Below are 20929 nucleotides of genomic sequence, written 5' to 3'. Positions count from 1 at the left end.
GGGCTTTGATGGTTATGCCGATTAATTGTCTGTTTTATTGCTTTGACATTTAATTCTCATACATTTTTTTATTTGTTCATGAAATAATTTTCACACATTATATTCTGATTATTTAAATTAAATATTTTGCAAGGTTTACCTGGCAGTAAATATTAATACACATTGTACATATTTAAAACAAATTATTTAATTAATATATCTTTAAAAAACTGAAAATTCTTCATAAGAAATAAACATAATAAAGTGTCTGAAAAATAACTGAAAATAAAAATGCACTGTCAGTTAAGGAGCGCTATCTGATACGGTCTCGTTTTTACAGGCGCTGCAGCTCCCCTTGTGTTTTTTAGAGAGATGTGCAATCATTGCGGTGAGGTCAAACAATCATGATGAGACGATTATTGAATCATTGTGACAGCCCTATTTAAGCCAGCGGTATAATTGTGCCTTTGCATATGTGCACCTCACTACTAGGTTTACAGCAGAGCCATACTCCCTAATTAGTACACACGGTTAGCAAAAATGGTCCCTAGCTGGCATTAGGGTGGTACCCTTTAAAAAAATAAACCTTTGCACATAGTGGGCATATTATTAGTACCTCATAGGTACATATTGGCACCAAACGTATACATATCCATACCTAAATGGTACATATTAGGACCTTTATAAAGGGTACTGCCCCAGAGTCAGCTTGGGACCATTTCTTGACCTTTTTTTTGTGTAGAGATAAAATCTATCCTGTGATCTACTGGTCAAAGAGTACATTTACATAACAACTACATGCAATACCTTTTGATGGTTTGAGTGATCGAAGACTGACGCTGGAAAGCGGCTCGACGGGGGTCAAGGATGGAGTCACGTGGAGGCGAGGTGAGATGGGACGTTTCCACGGGCATGCTGACGCTTCGGTGGAAACCTTGCCTCTTTACCGGCTGCAACACAGAGACACGTCAGAGCTCTGGACGGACAGCATGAAGTGATGGATATAAAGAAGAGCAGATAAACAACAGCTCTCGTACCTGGATAAAAGTTGGAGGTTCGTCCAGGGAAGCCTGCGCAGGGGGAATGTCCAATTTGAGCCATGGTGGCTTCTTGCGCTGCAGGCTGCTGTTGCTATCTCGTCTTGGTTCAGCCATGCTAACTGCCTCTCCCCAGACCTGCCAGCTACATAAGAGAGAGAGAAAAAAAGTACATTTTCAACATCCACTACTACAGTAAGTTTTAACTGTATATCCTTAAAGTTGTAGGCAGTATCGTGTATGGAATGGAATAGCCACATGACAAATACTGTAGTATACTTTAGTATATTATAGTGATTATTTGTTATTGTTTATTATTTGTTAGTAGTATTCTGTAGAAATAATTATACAGCTACAAATCCATAAACACACTTGCTGAAAAACAAGGGCACATGGTGATCAAAAATATTTGCATATAACCGATGATTAGTTGCATTACAGACCATTTTAACCAACGCTTTCAAGGCAAATCATTCCTGCAGCTCCATCAAAAATCTCATTATATAAGCCAGCTGGATAATATTGCCTTGATGACATACTTAAATCAGCAAATAAACACAACACTGTAGTTCAAAACATCACAGTTTATGTTCGAGACGCAAAGAAACATGAATATGAAAGGATACAACCGACCTAAAACTCACATTTTCCCTTGGCCTTCCTTATCGTTAAGCCCAATTTATTTTAAAATACTATGCAAAACCGTATTACAGTAACAACGTTAAACACTTTATTGTTTTAATGTGACCCTATTACATTACACTTAGCAGAGCGGCATCCACTTAAATGGTTATATTGCACTTTACTTTATGAAAAAATAAAACTACTCCACCACTTAAAAGGAAATATTAAATCAAATGATATTGCTTCTTGATCACTTGTCACTACTGGAAAGTCAAATCGAGCACGGTGCATTGTGGGATACAATATTCCAAACAGTATGATTGTATGAATTGTCAAATTAAATGTGCTTTGGGTACGTACTGATACAACATTCGGCAAACATACTTAATACTGTAATACAGTATAGTATTATGCCATGCATAATAAACAGTCCCTGCTATGCCACAAGGTGGCACTGTTAAATCCACTTAACCTTACAGCAGCTTGAAGAGGAAACCACAAAATGTAAATAAAGAACAGTTTCACATCCAACACATGCTCAACACATTCACATACAGTTACAAGCTCAGTAAATGTTTCTACTGTGGGGGTGGAAAAGTTTATTGTAAATAATTGAAGCTTAAGCGCCACTGACTTTAAACCACCCTCTCATTATAGTGCTGCTTTGTGGCTGAGCAGGAATTTACTGAGGGGCCACTGCATCCTCCAGCCATATATCCCATCATGCTCCACAAACCAGTGCACACTATGTACCGACAGCAAAGAAACACTCCCTGCGTGTTATATCACCCATCATAAGTACAATTTAGTTATAGTAAATTGTCTGTTGATGTGACTGTTAATGATTACAATGTTGTATAAGCAAAAACGGTCACCTTACATGTTTGTTAGAAAAATATTGGCTATATCAAGATAAAGCAGGTTTAATTGTTGGTCAGTAATATGTTGTTTAATTGTGATTTTACACATACGTTGTTTGAAGGGGTGGTAACACTACACTTTTCATTTCATTGACATCCATTCGATATGCATGCGAATGCATCAGACCGAAAACACAAGCTCGTGCAAAGATATTTTGTGTATACCAAAGTTCAAATCTGGTGAACTTTGACCCACAAAATTATATTATCTGGAGATATGTGATCAGTAGAAAATGATTTTGGCTAGCTGAGATACAGCTTCGACCTAAATGTTATGAAATGTTGGGTTAGGTTTTTGTCTGTTGCTTTATCCCTTCTAGCCACAACCGTAGAAAACGAGTATGCCACAATATGACCTTTCTACATTTTCATGTAGGTATTTAGCAGATGCTTTTATCCAACACAACTACTAAAAAGCAAAAATGGATAAAGCCAAAGAAACTTCGACAAACCGCTTCCACCTATATTCGCAGTAACGTTCGAAAAATATTCTCATGGTCCAGTGTGATCGCCTCTTAATTGTGATTTTTATTAGTGATGCACCGATGTATCGGCCGCCAATATTTATCGGCCCAAAAAATTCTAGGGATGCACCGATACCGATATCGGCCTCGATACCACATTTTCTAAAGTACTCGTACTCATTAAAAGTCCCCCGATACCTGGAATCGATACCACGGTTTGAGAAATGTCTATGTTTCAGCGGCGTGTAAGGGGTTAATGCCTCGTGTTGTCCAAAGAGGCAGAGTTTACAACAAACTGGAAAACTAGTCCTTTGTGTTTTTGTTAAATTATATGATTAAAGCTGTTACCTGTAAATTTAAATCATTTTTTTTTATGAAGTACTCGGTATCGGCAAGTACTGAAATGCAAGTACTCAGACTCATACTCGTATTCCAAAAAAGTGGTATCGGTGCATCCCTAATTTTTATGTTAGAGATATCTGTATTTCCCACTTACTTATATAGGAATTTAGTCTTGAATCCCTTAATATAAACATTGCAAGTGCCTCAACTTCCAAAAATGGACTATGGCATTATCCTAGTACTTGCACACTAATTTTTCTTTTCATAAGAAAAACAGAACATACTTTTAGTACAAGTATGCAAATGAGAAACAGCAGTTTACTATAGCAGGAGTTTTCAAATGGGATCCGGGGACCCCCAAGGTTCTCTAGTGAGGGGTCCTCAGAAAATTTCTAAAGAAAATACACAAAGCAAAAACTGTAAAAGTCTACTGTCAATTAAATAGTCTATAAACAATTGGCTTTCTTTATATTACCACAATAACTACTCATCTTACAGTTTAAATGATTCTTACATACAAAATATGACAAAGTATTTTTTAGGAAAGGGGGCTCCTATCCTAAAGGTTTGTCATATGTGGAATCCCTGCAATAGTAAAGTTTGAAAACCCCTGGTTTATAGCAGCTGGATTTAGATCAGTTCTTCATAGTACAACTTTTAGTCTGTGTTGGACTCGGGTGTATTTCATACCTATTTTGGGATCTTGTTTACAGGTCGGGCTACAGTTTAATGACCCGGCAGACCTCTACTACACACTTAATGAACTCTATTCTCTATTGTCTAGAGGGAACCATTTGCAGGGCAGCATGACTGCAAATTATAGATATAATTGCCATATAATTTAAAGACGTAGCAAATGACTTACCAAAATGTTACAACCATTAAATTACCTATTCAATTACATCTCCATAATTACTAAACAAGTAACTAACTGATAAAAGAGTCATTTGTTTGCAGCAAAAAGGTGTGTTTGTTTATTGTCTATTTATTGCATCATTTCAGTCTTCACATTTACAACTTAAAATATATTTTTTTGAGTTTATATCATTTAGATACAATAACATAATTTCAGTGCCACTGCTGAATTTACAGCATTGGTCCAAAAATACACAATATTCTTCTGCGACCCATTTTTATTCCCAAAGCCATTTACTTTATTTATAGAGTGATCTGAAAGCAAAGTTTGTCATTCTGGGCTATATATTGACCTCGTGGGAAGGCATCTAAATCTGTTCTTGTTTATACTTAACAAAACACAGATTTAACACACACTTCTCTTTTAAGACCACGTGATGGAGTGATGATGGAAGCCATTTAGGAACATATAAATCACAAAAGTTTAGTAGCAGAGCATCAAGTGCAACCAGAGTCAACATTTCAAGTTTAAATTCATTTTTAAAAAATCACCCCGTGCCTCAAGCGTGAAAGCCTGACGCTTGTGACAGAGAGTGTCCGTGAGAAAGTGTCTGTCTGCTGAAAAGGAATGTGGTTCGATATCATCGCCGACCTTTTAGTCTGGTGCATTGTGATGACTGAAAATTCACAGCAGACAGGAGAGAAGCCCCCGCTTTGAGGAGACCCCGCTGGGTCGTGCCAATGGTTTTTCACCACAGACCACCGAGGAGAACACAAAGGAACCACATGGCAGGTTTAATATCTCAACACAACCATAACAAGAATCTAACTGTGACATTCAAGTTTATAAGAACCCACAATGCCTAATTCTGAATGCTACACATACGTTTGACGTCAAGGCCGAAGTATGGTCCACAAAAATCTTCTTCATCAAGAGAGTGCACGGGATTTTTAAAAAAAAACAGTGTACATTTTGTGCGTAGGTCGCCCATGCACATAAAGGAGAATAAACATACCAGCAGATGCATTGCATTTTGCTGCAATGCGCAAAAGTTAAACGTCTTTGTACATGTACACGTCAAATAAACTATGGTTTGCAATGCTCCACCATGTGCTTACGTATAAAAAACTATACATTAGGTTTTAAAGGACGTGTTTGTGCTGCGTGATGGCTTAGGTGAAACATGAAAGCTTCCTTTAAAACAGACCACCATGACTGTTTAATGTCTATATCAGTATCCTCGTTCATCTCATTAATCTACCCACTAAATCAAACCACTGAGCTCCCGCATGCACAAGACCAATCAGCCCCAGGTCTGCACGTTGCATTGTGGGATTGTAGTAATTATCCTCTACAGCAATGTCATTTGACTCCAACCCCTGCAGCAGCGGTTCATGAGAAACTAATATGTAGCATGTGCCTCAGTCTCTCCCACCGGCTGGATTTATGTTAGTTTGAAAGAGAGCTGATGTTACATTCCCAGCAATCAAGTCAAATCTTAAACATTACAGCATCAGTCTACCACACAAGCATGCTTTTAGGCTAAACGTCATGTCAGTTTTTCTTGCCTGTGCATGCACTGATACTATGGAATTCATTGCAAGGCTGCACATGTCTGAAATCCCCAGGAGAATCTCACAAGGCCAGCTGTGAGCGGAGCCGTGGGTTTTGAAAATTTCCCTAACGGTCGCCTGCTCTGTCATAAGCATTCACTTTCGGGTTTTGTGTAAACAGCTAGCCTTATGTAAACAATGTATCATGACATGTTTACATTTATGAAATTGTTTGACGGTGACACTTGAGCAATAACGGAAAGAGTGTATCTACCGAAATGTACAGTCAGTTTATCAAAAGTGAAAGCAGATAGGGACCGGTGACTGTCATGCTGCAAAAATGACTAAACAGTGTAATTAAATTACTCATAATATGACTCACAGTTCAAATCTTCTAAAGCCATACAATGCATTGTGTTAAGATAGAGCCACACCAAAAGATTTTTAAAGTGCGAGAGACCACAAACATACTGAAAAAAAAGGGTTTTTTAACAGTTTTGTTCCAGTTTTGGTCATCACATCTTTAAATTTCTTCACATAAGTTCACAAACAACGTCTTGACGAAGAACACAGGAAATCTTGCGGAAATCTCGCAATGTCTCTCATGGTCAAACGTGACTTGACTGTAAATAAACATGATGGACGACGGGTATGAAGAAATGTCAAACTGTGGACTGCTTTTTACATCTCTGATGTCCATCTCATTTTGAACTGTGCCACTTTGGTTTCGTCCTTCATCAGTTCGCTTTCTGATTGGGTATCGTTTTGTTTCAAGTGACAATCTACAACATGCATGTGCATTTGCACGTTCCCCGCACACAACAGGATTTCTGATCGTAAATATTCAAAACGATGAATTGGCCATATAGGGAGGACCGGGAGAATTCATGCCCAAGTTGATTTTGTCCAGAGTCCCGACCAATTGGAAGAGTTCTTGCATTAGGTTCCAATAACATCTAAAATGCATAAAAACACAGGACTTGCCGTTTTCTTCTGCTTTTCGAAGCGCTTGCCTGTGAACACGAGTTTTGTTTTACACGTGTCTATATTTGAGTGCGCTTGCCGCACATCTAAATTTAAAATAAACTTAAGCGCGACTTGATACGAACAACCTCTAAAAAATAAAGATCTACAAATCATATTTTTTATCAAATCATAGATGTAAAAATAAATTGACTATAAATTGTTATTATTTATAGTCTATTGCAAGAGGAACAAAAATATATTTGATGCAAAACTCATCAGTTTAAAAAGCAAGTTTCATATGAATATGATGTTTACTCAAGTAAAAAAAAGTAAAAAAAAATTTTTTGCCACAGGGTAGGTCTGCCTTACGTTATTTGGCAACAAACACGATCTAATTACTAAAAAAATGAAGAAAAAGATTTTTATTTTATTTTATCTGTTTCCCCTGCATACATTCAGTAGTTTTTGAATAAGTTTAATTGAATAGTATTAAAATACCTTATGGTAGGGCTGCACGATTATGGCAAAAATCATAATTGTTTAGGCTACTGTATTTGCATTGAATTGGAAATGATATATTTGAAAAATACAATGAATTGCAAGGCTTCAGAGTACAATGCACTATTGCAGATTTATTTAGGCTATTAAGAATTTAATTATATTATTTTAATATAGTCAGTCATGAACTAAAGTGGGCCGGCATACAAGGACTGAAAAGAAGTCCCACTCCGGCTTTGTGTTAAATTCTCCGATTTGCGATTGGAGCGCCTCTGATGTGCTTTCGAGTCGATTCAGATGCTCTTAACACACCACGAACCAGAGGAAAATCTGATAATCGGTTCAACCACAAAGACGATTGGGATTTTACCTGAGATTTTTGTAAAGGGGAAAATCATCCCAAATTCAGCCTGATTATCTTGTGGTGAGATTTAGGAACAAACAAAGGTTAATTTTAACGAAAAGTGACCAACCACATTATACATAATGCTTTGTATTGTCCCTCTAATTCTGGAGTGATTATAAAATGTAATAAAGGATTTTTTTAATATCCCCTACAGTCTAAGGAGATGGTTTGGTAGGTCATGGGAAGGATATTCTTACAATAAACGACAGTGATATCCTTGTGGAGGGATTCCATGAATTCACATGGCTATCATCCAAAGGATATGAGACTTCTTTGAAGGTTTTCACAGATTTATGCTTCCACACATAAAAGGAAATTGCCACAGTTAAGAGCTTCAAAAAGGTCACTTGTATCAAAGTTATAAAGAAAGTGGAGACTGTTAGAATGGTGAGATGTCAAACATATTTTAGGAAAGCTGTAATCCAACACTATAGCCTACAGAAAACTCATATATCACCTGCTTGGGTGGAGATGGTTTCTTTTTGTCTGCACAAGTAGGCAAAAACATGTTATTATTTACAAAATTAAACGTTTGTTTAACTGATTTGCTTTGATTGTCCAATTCAACCAAGAAAAAGATAATAAGTGATGCTTTTGTGATGTACTGTTTTCTACATACTGTAAAGATGCATACATTGGGTAAATATAACCTTGATCTATTTAATATTGAATGAGTAGGATCATGTGAAAATTAATGACTGATATCAAACTTTAGCCTTTCACAGACAGGATTTATCTCAGCCATCACTATTTACGCTAAAACATCCTGTCTCACAACATAAACCATTTAAAAACAACACCAGATGCTTTCAAATTATGTCTGAAAGTCTTTGTCGAATATTTAACCAGAGAAATGCTTTTAAACAGAGTCTCTGTCTTATTAAAATAGGAATTAGGTTATAGGTTAACTTGCAAAAAACTGTTCCAGCTTTTGAGGTTTTTGTCACGGCAGTCTTTTATATACAGGCTTTATGCTTTATTTATAATTTCTAAGATCTGTTCATGGGATAAATGATTACAATAACTTGCTGAATGAGAGGTTGTTACGCGTGACAGGTCGTGTAGTAACAGATTAGAGAGGGTGGGACTTTAAAGCTAATTGTAGCTTGCCGAGTGATGCTTACATTGTGTGTGTGTTAAATTAGTGTAGTGTGTTTTCGGGATGGTAAGCTGTAGATTTGCACATTTTCCTTTTTCAGCAGGCCGTCTGTTTTTACGTCTCAAGCCACCCAGGACCCTCACCAACAGCAGGCCTAATGGAAACTTCCTTTTTGAGATTTTCCACATTTGAGCCGAATATAGAACAGCCTGGCAACCAGATCCAATTGTTCTTAAGAAATTTATCTGATTAGACCAAGAGGTCAGAATTTGGCTTGTTTTCATAACCCATTTTGCTACTGCTGGTAAATGAACTTACAATACATTTCCTGCAGTATGGATGCTGGTCTGCATGCAGATACCTTGTTTTAGGTTTGCTGAAAGAGCCCCAGGGCTGTAGAAAGAGGTTTAATGAGTTAGGCCAAGGAAAGAGTGATGGATGGATGACCTCATTTATTTGTGTGTTTGAAACACTGGCCACATCCTTTCCAAACACAACACATCCTGGCTGAGGGTCTCTCTCGATCTCTCACACACCCCGTTCCAGCTCAATTTCTTGCTCTGCACTCTGGTTTTGTAAATGTTACGCCTTTTTTCACCTCCCACTTTTGCACACAAAGCACACAGCAGCCAGCAGTGTTTCCTCCCATGGCAAGCTGACTCCTCTTGTTTCCTCTTACACACTATCAGCAGTGTGTCCAGAGTATCTGCCCTGTCTCAACAAGTCAGGCTGAAAGAAATTTCCCCTTTACATCTAAACATGGAAAGACTGACAGAGTTGAACTTTAAACTCTAGTATTTCGAAACTACATGCATGTAGGCAAGCAGAAACTTTGCAAAGCAATGGCCCACAAGACAAAAGCCACATGGAAGTGTGTACAGTCTGTGAAATCATGAAAATTATCTTCTTTGTTTCTCAATAGAATTAAATTTTACGAATCTAATACGCTATTTCTGCTTATCTCATGTTAATCTTAAGTACCTATAGAGTGGTATTACATCCTTTATATATCCAAAGAGTCTTTAGTTTTATTTTTACAGATTTGTAGCTGTAGCAATTCTTGAGCTCCTGGAGGCGTACGTAGGTGGACCGAATCACAAGCAAGCAACACATACAAAGCATTATCCCACTATCTCAGGATAACTTATGAATCACTACATGTTCGTGTCGTTGACATTATATGCACTAACAAAACAGACATTTGATGCAGGTTTACTTACCGCCTGCGACTTATAACCCGATTGGGACCGCCCCATTTCAACGTAATCCTGCATTAAATAAACACACACGCACAACTCCACTGCAACCCCGCATAAACAACCTATATCTTTTGTTTTCATAAGGCTGGGTTGTTTGGGAAGCTTAAATTTCCCTCACAAACAACAACACAGTTGGTGACGTTGATTTCGTGTCAGCTCTTGTTTGGTGTGTGTGTATGTGTGTGTGTGTGCTGTTTTGTTTAAATGCCCATATAAGGGCTTCCACTGTACTTCCTGCACTAGAATTGCCCATAAAAGAAATAAAGATTGTTACTTATGAATCTTTCATGTTTGAAAAAAAAAAGTTTCTTAAACTTGTACGAACCCTGGTGAAGTGCATTCAGCAGAAAAATATTCTGTTATACGTCCAACTGCTTTTTTGACACTTTGCCTATGGTTAGCTTGAAGAACTCTTGAAAAGTGTTAATAAGTCAGAATGCATGAAATTGCTTTAACCACCCACCCCCTTAATCCCAGCCTCAGTCCATACAAAAATAATGATTTGTTGACAGAAGCCATTCAAAGTCTGATAAAAAATGCTCGTATACAAGAAATCTTGACAGAGGCACTTTTGAGGTTTTGCATCAAGCTCTTCATACATTAACCCACTACAGTTGTTTAAACCACTTTAATGATGGATGGATGTAGGGCTGTCAAAAGATTAATGGCAATTAATCACATACAAAAAGTTTGTGTTTGCATAATATATATGTGTGTACTGTGTGTAAATATTATGTACTATATATAAATACACAGACACATGTATGAATTTAAGAAAATAAGAAAAAAATGTATTCATGTATAATTTTTAAAAAATTTATATATATAATATATAATATCAAAATCAAAATCACACACACATATATGCCAGATATAAGTGGGCAGTTGTTAATATACTTGGGAGAGCCGCCCAAGTAAAGTAAATGTGTGGGAAACACCTTCTGATTGGTGTAATTTGGACAATCTAAGCATGCACCACACAAATGATAGACACGTAAAATAAATGCAAGTTATCCCAGCTCCCTGCGACTTGTATATCGCGATGGCGATACATTTTCGATATGTCGTGCAGCCCTATTTCAAATAATTACAAACAATGCACACACATAAATAAAAAAATGCTAAAAAAACTTTTATTATGTATGCAAATAATCGCAATTAATCTTTTGACAGCCCTAGATGAATGTGCTTTTTGGAGCTTCGCCATGTTGAGTCCCATATAAGAAGATAAAATTACAACATTTTAATATAAAATTATAAGTTTGTGTTCAACTGAAAACATGAAGTAATATACATATGAGTCATTTTAGAGATTTTTCATATTTTGGTGAACTATTCCCTGAACAAAAAAAAACAGCTTTAAATTTAATGATAATACTATGAAACTATGTTCATTCCCTGAGCAACAAAATGTTTAATGCGATGTTGTCCTGTAAACGTAGCCTATTTTGAGTCTGTCTGTGAATATAAAGTGTCGAATCAGGCTTTTTATCTTTTTATAGCTCACCGATTATAAGGCTGACGAGAGCTGCTCGAGCGTGCTGGAGAATACTGGACAACTTTTGAAACAAATTAACAGTCTAAAAATAGTTCATCTTTACAGCTGACGAGCTGAGCAGAGCCAGGTGACTGCACTGCAGACCACTGCCAGAATGACATAACCGGGTGGATAGTCATGCTGAGCTCACGCTTGCTTTAGGTCATGCTCTTAATGAAGAAACCAGTGTGACATTCACATTGTGCATTTACAGTACATAATCTTTCATTAAAATGTACAGTAACAATAGGTTCTGCTTTTTTAAGAATTTTTCTGGTGGATAAAACTAATTATTTCTATCGGTATAATCTGTATTCATCCTAATACTAGTTTATTGCAGTTTATCAAGTTTTTTATCTTTAAAAAGGACAATTGTTCCTCTGCTTATGTTCTGCACACAGCAAGCCTCCTCAACAGACTGAAATACTTTGCATAGTTTCCCATCAGTGCTGCATACCCCAAAGTGTCCACTGCGATTTTCAGTGCATGCACAACGGGCGACCACTGTGACATGTGACAGTCTATCACTTCCAACCATTTCATCTGGCACTAAAAAACAAACTTAAACACACAGGAATACCCTTAGCAGCTGACTCTCTGATCAAGTATCAGGCCAGCTGTAGGCGTGACCGTCTTAATCCTGGTGGTGGGCGGAGCTTCTGCTTTGCCCATGTTTTCTCAGCATGCCTCAACAGCACCCTGGTGTTTTTACAGGGGAAAGTATACACTTCAATGTGACCGATTGCAATCTATGAAGAGCATGTGAGAGCGCAATACGTGCTGCATGCTTAACCTACTTCAGTGTCATTACAGACATTCGAAGGCATTCCAAGTGAGCGACGTGATACAAATTCAAATCATGCGGGTCATATGAAACTTTGAGGAATACCAAGCGCTCAGTTCATGGCATAAACATCTGCATTGTAACACCTGATTCGCAAAATAATTTTCGTTTTGTAATAAACAATTCCTGTGTTATGGATTTTTTTTTCAAAAATCAAAACTGAACCATGTGTTTATATTTTTCTAAATGCCTGATGATAGAGTGGAGACTATCAGTCTATACTCATGTTTCTATTTTATAATTAATAATATACACGTGTTATGGATGTGTCAAAAAAGATTTTGGGTAGGGTTGTAACGATTAATCGTGCAAATGCGCGTTTTCTCAATAAATGAATTTTAATGAATTACGGTGAAATCCTGGCACATCCCAAAAAAAAGAGGGCGCCCTCAAGCAGAAACTTCCTTTGTGCCACAGAAGAAGTAGCATTACAAACGCTATTCCAGGAAATGTCTACAGGAATATTTATATCGCTGTTCTTCAAATTGTTTCAGGTATTTTCATGATAGTAAAGAATATTTCGAATTATTTTGTTTAACGAGTGTTGCTTTTTTAAATGCAAGTTATAAACGACTCAGACTCGTAATGATTTTAGATTGATAAGGACTTCCTACTGACCAAATGCCGTAGTACACGCACAAGCTGTGCATGAAACACAGAATCGCAGCCTTGCGATTCAGAATCATTTTTCAGACAGGCATTTTTAATGGGACACACTATTAATCGTTATGGCCCTAATTTTGAGAGAACATTGTGATTTAAAATGCTCAATACCTAAAGCAATAATTTTCGGGTCAGTGACAAAAACAGTTTGGCAAGATGAGAAATTCAAAAATCTTTTTTTTAAAGCATGCATCAGGTTTATTTCAATGCACATAGTGTATTAAAGGTTAATTTTATGCAATAAAAAATTACATTTGGACAATTTTTATGAAAGTTAAGACTGAATACACCTGAAAATGTCAAATGGTGTAACCCCAATTGCGCCAAAAAATAAGAAATATTAAATATTTTATCCATCTTGATGGCATGTAAGCGTAATCATCAAAAAAAAAAAAAAAAAAAAATTATTTCTTAATGTAAATTTTAATGTGTTTTTGTAATATTTGTCCTGACATATGCTGAAAACAGCTTTGTTTTCTAAATAATCTTTGACAAATTATGTAAAAATGTATCTAAAAAAATCATATTACAGTAAACTAGATACTTATATTTTCATTAAAAAAAATACTAGTTACACCAATTGACACAGACCGGTTACATCACATTGACGTTTTTGCAATTATACCGCAAATATTTTTTTTAAAATTAAATAAAACCAGACATTTTTGACTTGGTCCTCAAAAAAAAAAAGAATGTATGCAAGTAAACTGCTAATTTATTTTGAAAATGTAACCCTTTTACATTTAACTGAACCATACGGAAACAAAATTATTAACATCACGTCACTGACCCATTCTACAAACGGAGAAAAAAAATGTTCTTCAAAGAACAAATAACATTTATTTTATTAAAAATGTTTGTGTGTGCATTAATTAGAATTATACCACGGGTCTGTTGAATGCTGCATTCTGATTGGCTGAGAAATGTTCCGTGGGTATGCATTAATTTCTGATAACCGCACACCTAACTTGTCAAATGTCTTAAAAATAGGCACCAGAGCAATGTTTGTGGTAACCGTGGTATAAGAGGAATAATTGACTCCTGTCCTTTGAATTATTTGAAAATAATGCACACCCGCGGTGTAACGGCACGACACGAAGCATCTTGAATGTGCATTATTTTCTTATAATTCAATGGCCCGTCGTCAATTATTCCTTACATAAACAAAGTTATGGATTTGACAAATCTTAAAGCTGCACTTATCCAACAATGACTACATTTACATGGTCACCACCAATAATGCGATTTTTCAATGAGCAGAATAAAAACTTAATCGCAGTAAGATGTTGACATAACTGGAGCTAACCTAGTGTTTACATGCAGTTTTTATTTTCGGATTATTCAGAAAATAGCCCAATGCAGAGCACAATCGATAAACTCATACTGTCCACTGTTTTAATTTACTTGTTAAATAACAAATGCGTTCTTTTGGACGTATTTCGTTATTCGGTGCCGTGACAAGATAGAACTATTATGACAATTCCTGTAAGGGTTTTATACGCTGCTGTCGCATTATTTGAGCTGTTTCTATATAAAGGCAGACTGCTGACAGCGAGTTGTGTTGACAGAGTTTAGGGACAACTTCCTTATGTCAAGTTTAAAAGGAATTCATGCTTTTGTGACAAAAACAGCGCACTTCAGTTAGTGCGATTAAAGTGTTTACATGTCCGCATACTGTGATTAAAAACGGAGTATGCCAGCTGTTTTAATCCGATTATACTTAATGCGATTACGAGTGTAATACCGGATATGATTGACATTTGCATGGAACTGCTCAGATCTGTCTGTCTATCTATCTATACAGCCACGGAAGAAATAAGAGACCAATTTTGCCTTTAACCATCATTTCTACATGTATTACGACTATTTCTGTCCAGTGTCTGTTGAATTCCAACAAAAGCAAACCTCATGAGCGACATAAAGTCATCCAATAGCAATGTTAAAGACACATTAAAGATACAATTTATATTTCTGTAATATTCCAGACATTAGCATTTTGTTATTGAAGATCAGAAAACACTATCTTTTTATTACTATCCAATTAAATAAAAATGACTAAAACAGGAGTCATACCTGAATTAGAGATTGCTTCAACAATGCCTAAATAGCTTTTTAACTATTGGTTAACATCATTGCACACAGCTCCACCGCAGTGATGCCTCTTTCGCTATGCATAGGACAGATTTAATTAACACAGACAACTGACTAAGATAGTCAGCTAAGTATCATCAGCTGTTCCTCACTAATGGCCCAATCCAGAGGAATCCAGCCAGCCCTGAGTCACTATTGAATCGAACCCCTCAAGTCCTCCAGCACCATATTGTTCAGTGACCTTTCACTGTTTGCAGTATTGTGCAGACATACAGATCTTAACACTCCCTTCCAAAAATAGCCTTATATATATTTAACAATCACTCGTGGGGGGGGGGGGCTTAAAATGCGATAACAGGCATTGCTGTCTACGTACAGTATGTGTCACATAAAAATGTCACAACATGTCGGTATTTCACGTAAGACTCCAGAGAACAGTAAGAATTTGTGTAAATAACAAAGCAATTATCGTAATTTAAAGGTGGCAGATTCAGAGGAAGATTAATCTTGCTCTTGAAATTAAAGTTTTGTAATCTGGTTTTAGTTAGTTGCTCGGAAGAACTGCAAGGTGAATCAACTTGATCAATTATTCAATGACTCAACAAGCATGAATAATTCAACACCCTTTTCATTTCGGAGCATCATAAGTCTCTCATGTGGTGACTAAGCTACAGCTCTGAGTCCATTGAGGTCGAGTGGGGAGAGTGTTTCCTCTTGAAACCTAAAGGACAACTGTTCGCTCGATGGAAAAACAAGATGTTGTCTGGATCACTGCCAGTGTTTATACAACCATCAACCTCAGAAATTCAAGTGCAGCTGATACAACGGTGTGCCAAAGTCCCGTTGTTTTGATTTACAAAGCACATTTTTTGAAAGTACCTTAATAGTTTTTGGTATGTCCTCCTTTACTGTTCAGTTTTTGTATTAAATTAATGTAGTTGAACAGAAAGTCTCAATGTCAGACAACAAATTAAACTATTTTCAATTCTACTCACCCAACCAATAGCTCTTTAAGAACCAATAACTTATAGCAAAAGTAAGATGTTAAATGGTAAAACTTCTCAAGATGACAGTAAGGGAATTCAAGATTGTTATTGTCAAAGCCTCCATTTCCATGCCTGTCTTTTTTCCTATAAAGATTGTGTGTAAAAATGAGCTCCACCCATGAGCTGCTGTATACAGTACAGCTGCCAGCTCAATGTGTCAATGTGTTTGAGCAGTATAAACAGGACATGAGATGTCCATTGTAGTAAGACTCAAATCACATGACACACACAGTTCACAGACTGATACATAATAAATGAATTACACATTTGTGATGCACACTGTGGTTAAACATTCATCCAGAACTAAATATTCTGTCATAATTTACTCACATGACAGACAATCATTTTTACTTAACATTTAAATACAAATGCGCTCCTTAAGTAGCAGAATTCACCTAAAAAAACTCAAGTCAGTCCATATTGCAGTGACTTTAAGACTTCCAGATCTCACAGGAATCTGTACGTATTTTACGTGTTGGCTAATTCATATGAATTTGTACGAGGTGAATCGTACGATTGCCGTAAAAAACAATAATGAAAGCCCACCCTAACCCCAATGTCACGAGGTGAAAGCAAATTGTACAAAAACTACAAGAGTGGTCGTACGAATTAATACGAATTCGCCACTTCGAAAAATACGTAAAATAATTACGTAAATAACTACCTTCCTGTAGCGCCACCATCTTAGACTCCTCTGTATTCAGGAGAGAGTATTAGCGTAGTGTACGCACTTTTCTTAGTGACGTATGACAAATTCGGAGGGCGGGGGCACAGATCAGCAGCAGAGTAGCCTCCGTAGGCTGCGTAAGCTCTCATCCTGAATGCGGACGCGACTAAGATGGCGGCGCTACCGGAAGGTAGTTATTAACGTTAATAAAGTTTTAAATATGGATATTTCTACAACAACACTGCGCGGATTACCCTCAGAAGACTTTTTTATCATCCTGGAGCCGTTTGTATTTATTTTGTGAAGGATGGACGCACTTTTTTTTGGACTTGAAGATCGTGGACCCCGTAACATTACATTTAATCAACAGAAAGATCTAAAACATTTTCTAAAATATCCGAAAATGTGTTTGTCTGAAAACCGATGGACATATGCAACTCGGACAGCTTGGGGGTGAGTAAATCATGGGTTTAATATCATTTTTGGCCGAACTATCCCTTTAAGTGGCAGAATTCACCTAAATATAATCTAAAAAAACTAAAGTCAGCCCATATTGCAGTGACTATAAGACTTCCAGATCTCACAGGAATCTGTACATATTTTACGTGTTGGCTAATTTGTATGAATTTGTACGAGGTGAATCGTACGATTGCCGTAAAAAACAATAATGAAAGCCCACCCTAACCCCAATGTCACGGGGTGAAATCAAATCGTACAAAAACTACAAGAGTGGTCGTATGAATTAATACGAATTCGCCACTTCGAAAAATACGTACGAATTGCCATGAGATTGCGTTATATATGTAGCTGGTCTACACTTGGAAGTGGAACACAGAGAACCATGACTGTTGTATAATTTATGCAAAGCTACATAAGTTAAAGGAAAAAGAAACCTTTGATAAAATCTCATTCAAATGACCATGACTAAAGAACCATGTAGGCATTATATATAGTTACCGTAAAATAAAATGTCAACCACAACAGATTTTACTATTACGTGTATATTGTGTAATGTAAATAAGTGGCCATGGCTAACTCAGCACTCCAGTATGTGAGAATGAGTGACGGTGAAACAAGAAATAATAATCCACAGATAAAAATACTAGTGTTTTCGGTCATTTTATAAGAAATGCAAGTGGCTCTTATTGAAATTAAACCTCAAAAACAACTCGTATTGAACTTGTAACGTTACAATGAACACGCTAACTAAGGGTGTCACAATTTTGATTTTAAGTCGAAATCGATCGAAATTAACTTCACAACCTCGAACTTCGAATTAAAAAATGGTATCGTCGATGCTGCCATGTCACGTCGGTCGGCTTGCCAGGCGGGGGAAAAACCTCTCAGGTATTTTGATAGTTTACCTCAGCTCGCATGAAACGCATAAAACTGAACAAATACATAAGGATTACTACTTTAGCTTATGTTTAGACTTCGGATAGATGTGAGAGTGCATGCACGTGAAACAGAGAGAAGCGCAGCTGCTTATGACGATTTGTTTCAGATGCTATTTCAAGACGCACGCATTAAGTCCATGTGTGTGCAAGAAGAACGTCTCTCTCTACAAACTCTCTCGCGTAAAGTGAAGCCCACAAACCCCCATGCAAGGAAATGCACGCAATGTGCATGTTAATGTGAAACTATAATAATAATAATAAATATTAATTGCATAGCAGTAGTAAATATGAGGCACACGTTGTCACATAAAAATGATTGATGGTGCCCTTTGACCTCAGGGGAGGGGCTGACCTTTTGACCTCAGGGGAGGGGCTAACCTTTTGACCTGCGAGGGAGGGGCTGACCTTTTGACCTGCGAGGGAGGGGTTGACCTTTGACCGGACCACCCACGTCGTGAACCTTTGACCGGACCACCCACGTCGTGAACTTTTGACCGGACCACCCACGTCGTGAACTTTTGACCGGACCTCCCACGTCGCGATGAACTTTCGAACCGACCGCCCACGTTGCTCTAAACTTTTGAACCGACCTCCCGCGCTGCTCAGAACTTTTGAACCGACAGCCCACGTAGCACTGAACTTTTAACCGGACCGCCCACGTTGGGTTGAACTTTTAACCGGACCGCCCACGTCACGTTGACATGTTTACGTCAGGGGTTATCTCCGGGGTACGTTAAATCATGTCCTCCTACGATAAAACAATAAAAACAGTGTTTACACAAGTGGTCTTCATTAAAACACATTCCATGCTCCCATCATAATTTATATAAGGTGGGGGCCCCGATACGTCTAATAAAAGCCAGGGAAATCAGAGTTACGACAATCACAAACATGGATTGGCCATGCAGCTCGCGCGGTACTCCGGTGAGTGAATGGTGAAATAGCATGGAGCATCTAGCTACGGCGACGAAAAAATTTAACTTTTAACATGCATTGAAATTTTAACATGCACCTTTTTAGAATGCGTGACATCGTTATAATCTGCCATGCTGGCATTGAAATATTGTGAAATCCTCTCATTGATTAGTTTCATTAAATACAATTTTTTGGTAAAAATTAAGTGTTCTTTCTTTTCTTAAAATGCCATATCGGTTTCTTAGGCTATATTTATGGTAAAAATAAGCTGTAATTATATAAAGATTAGAAAATATGTTTAAAATGAACTTTCTCTAATAATCTTAGCACTATGTATGGATACGACTGATTAAAAAACATGTTCAAAAGTATCAACAGAATAAAAATGGTTTCTCACAGCAGCAGATGAAATACAATCTAAAAGAATAAAGAACAAGAATTCTGTCAAGATGATGATTTTGGTGGATTTTCTCTAGAGATTAAAAACAAGGCGTCATTTTTAAATGTCCTGTTTCCAACAATTTTCAAAACAGAAGTTATGTTTTTTCAAATAAACTGTTCAATAATACAAAGATATGGTCTTCTGCCACTTACACAGATCGTAGTCCTTAAAGTTGCATTCCTGAGAGATGCTTCCACTCCGAATCGTAAATCGTTTTGGCAGTGCCCGTGTGAGGGCCGAGATATTTTGTTTTTTAACTAGTAAATCATGTCCAGTCCTCCTGCGAAAGCAGGACAGTGTTTATACAAGGGGCCTGCATTAATGCAGCTTGCTTTGCTTTCATCATATTAATAAGTACAGCATAAGTAAAGACAAAAAGACACATATTACAAAACATTACCCGTCTAAAAACTGAGACTTTTAACTTTAGGTTATTAGTATATTAGGTTTAGTATAGTTTTCAGACTTCCAGAAAGAACTCATCAACTTAAAGAATAAAGCACTTATCAATTACATTTATTTTAATCTCAAAAACTCAAGTTTACGTCTAGTATTTATTATTGCACCTGAAATACAAGTACCTGAGACATGCTCACACTCCTTAGCCAAAACACTAAAACTTTTAGTGCTTTTGTATTTAATAAAATATTTGACAAATTACCCCATACAAGACAAACAAATTAGATGCATTCATTGAACACAACATACACAATCTAACTTCATCATGTGCTTTGATCCCCTCATGCCTCTGTCTCTGCTGTTCTTAGTTAGTAATGTCTATAAGACAGAAGTTAAAAATCAAACTACTTACACATTTAAATTTAAAGTCTATTGAACTCACACTACTCTTTACCCAGAATAACATGTACTTCTTTCGTGGTGACAAAGCGAGGTACATGATTTCTTCAATTTATAAAGTAAACTTTTATTGTAAAATAGTCAAATAAAAGAGTAAGACTAAAGACATAGGCTAACTGATGATCCTTACATATGAAATACCCGCACAAAATCATCTAGGCATATTCTTAAAGCGACGTTGGTTTTATTACACCTTAATGTAAGAATAATAAATCAGTATATACTATAAAGATTCACTTTGCTATCATTTCCAACTAATGTTGATTTATTGTGTTGTACTCAAAACATCTGAACTTCAGTCAGCTTTTTGGGGGGCTGAGCATTAATTTACTTTTTAAAGATTCCAACATCTAGTTGATTTTTAACCCTTACCTATACATGTTGCTTGGCTCACTGTAAACCCGGCATGCTTACCGTTATGTTTACCTTTAAATGACAGAGAATATAATAGCACTTACCCCATAAA

General features: G+C 36.8%; 1 protein-coding gene across 2 annotated transcripts in view; it reads right to left on the bottom strand.

Moving 5' to 3' along the window:
- rhbdf1a (rhomboid 5 homolog 1a (Drosophila)) overlaps window positions 1–20929 on the bottom strand; it is a 66285-nt gene that overhangs the window by 17898 nt on the left and 27458 nt on the right. For both annotated transcript variants that reach the window (XM_065251118.1, XM_065251194.1), the window contains exons 2-3: window positions 1017–1161; window positions 787–929 (exon numbers count right to left, since the gene is read on the bottom strand). In XM_065251118.1, coding sequence (XP_065107190.1) covers window positions 787–929; window positions 1017–1133 — 260 coding nt within the window. In that variant the 5' untranslated portion in view covers window positions 1134–1161. The remainder of the gene's footprint in view (window positions 1–786; window positions 930–1016; window positions 1162–20929) is intronic.

The sequence above is a fragment of the Paramisgurnus dabryanus genome, chromosome 3 (genome assembly GCF_030506205.2).
Source record: "Paramisgurnus dabryanus chromosome 3, PD_genome_1.1, whole genome shotgun sequence".
Classification (NCBI taxonomy): Eukaryota; Metazoa; Chordata; class Actinopteri; order Cypriniformes; family Cobitidae; genus Paramisgurnus; species Paramisgurnus dabryanus.
This window is presented reverse-complemented; position numbering and strand designations above follow the sequence as displayed.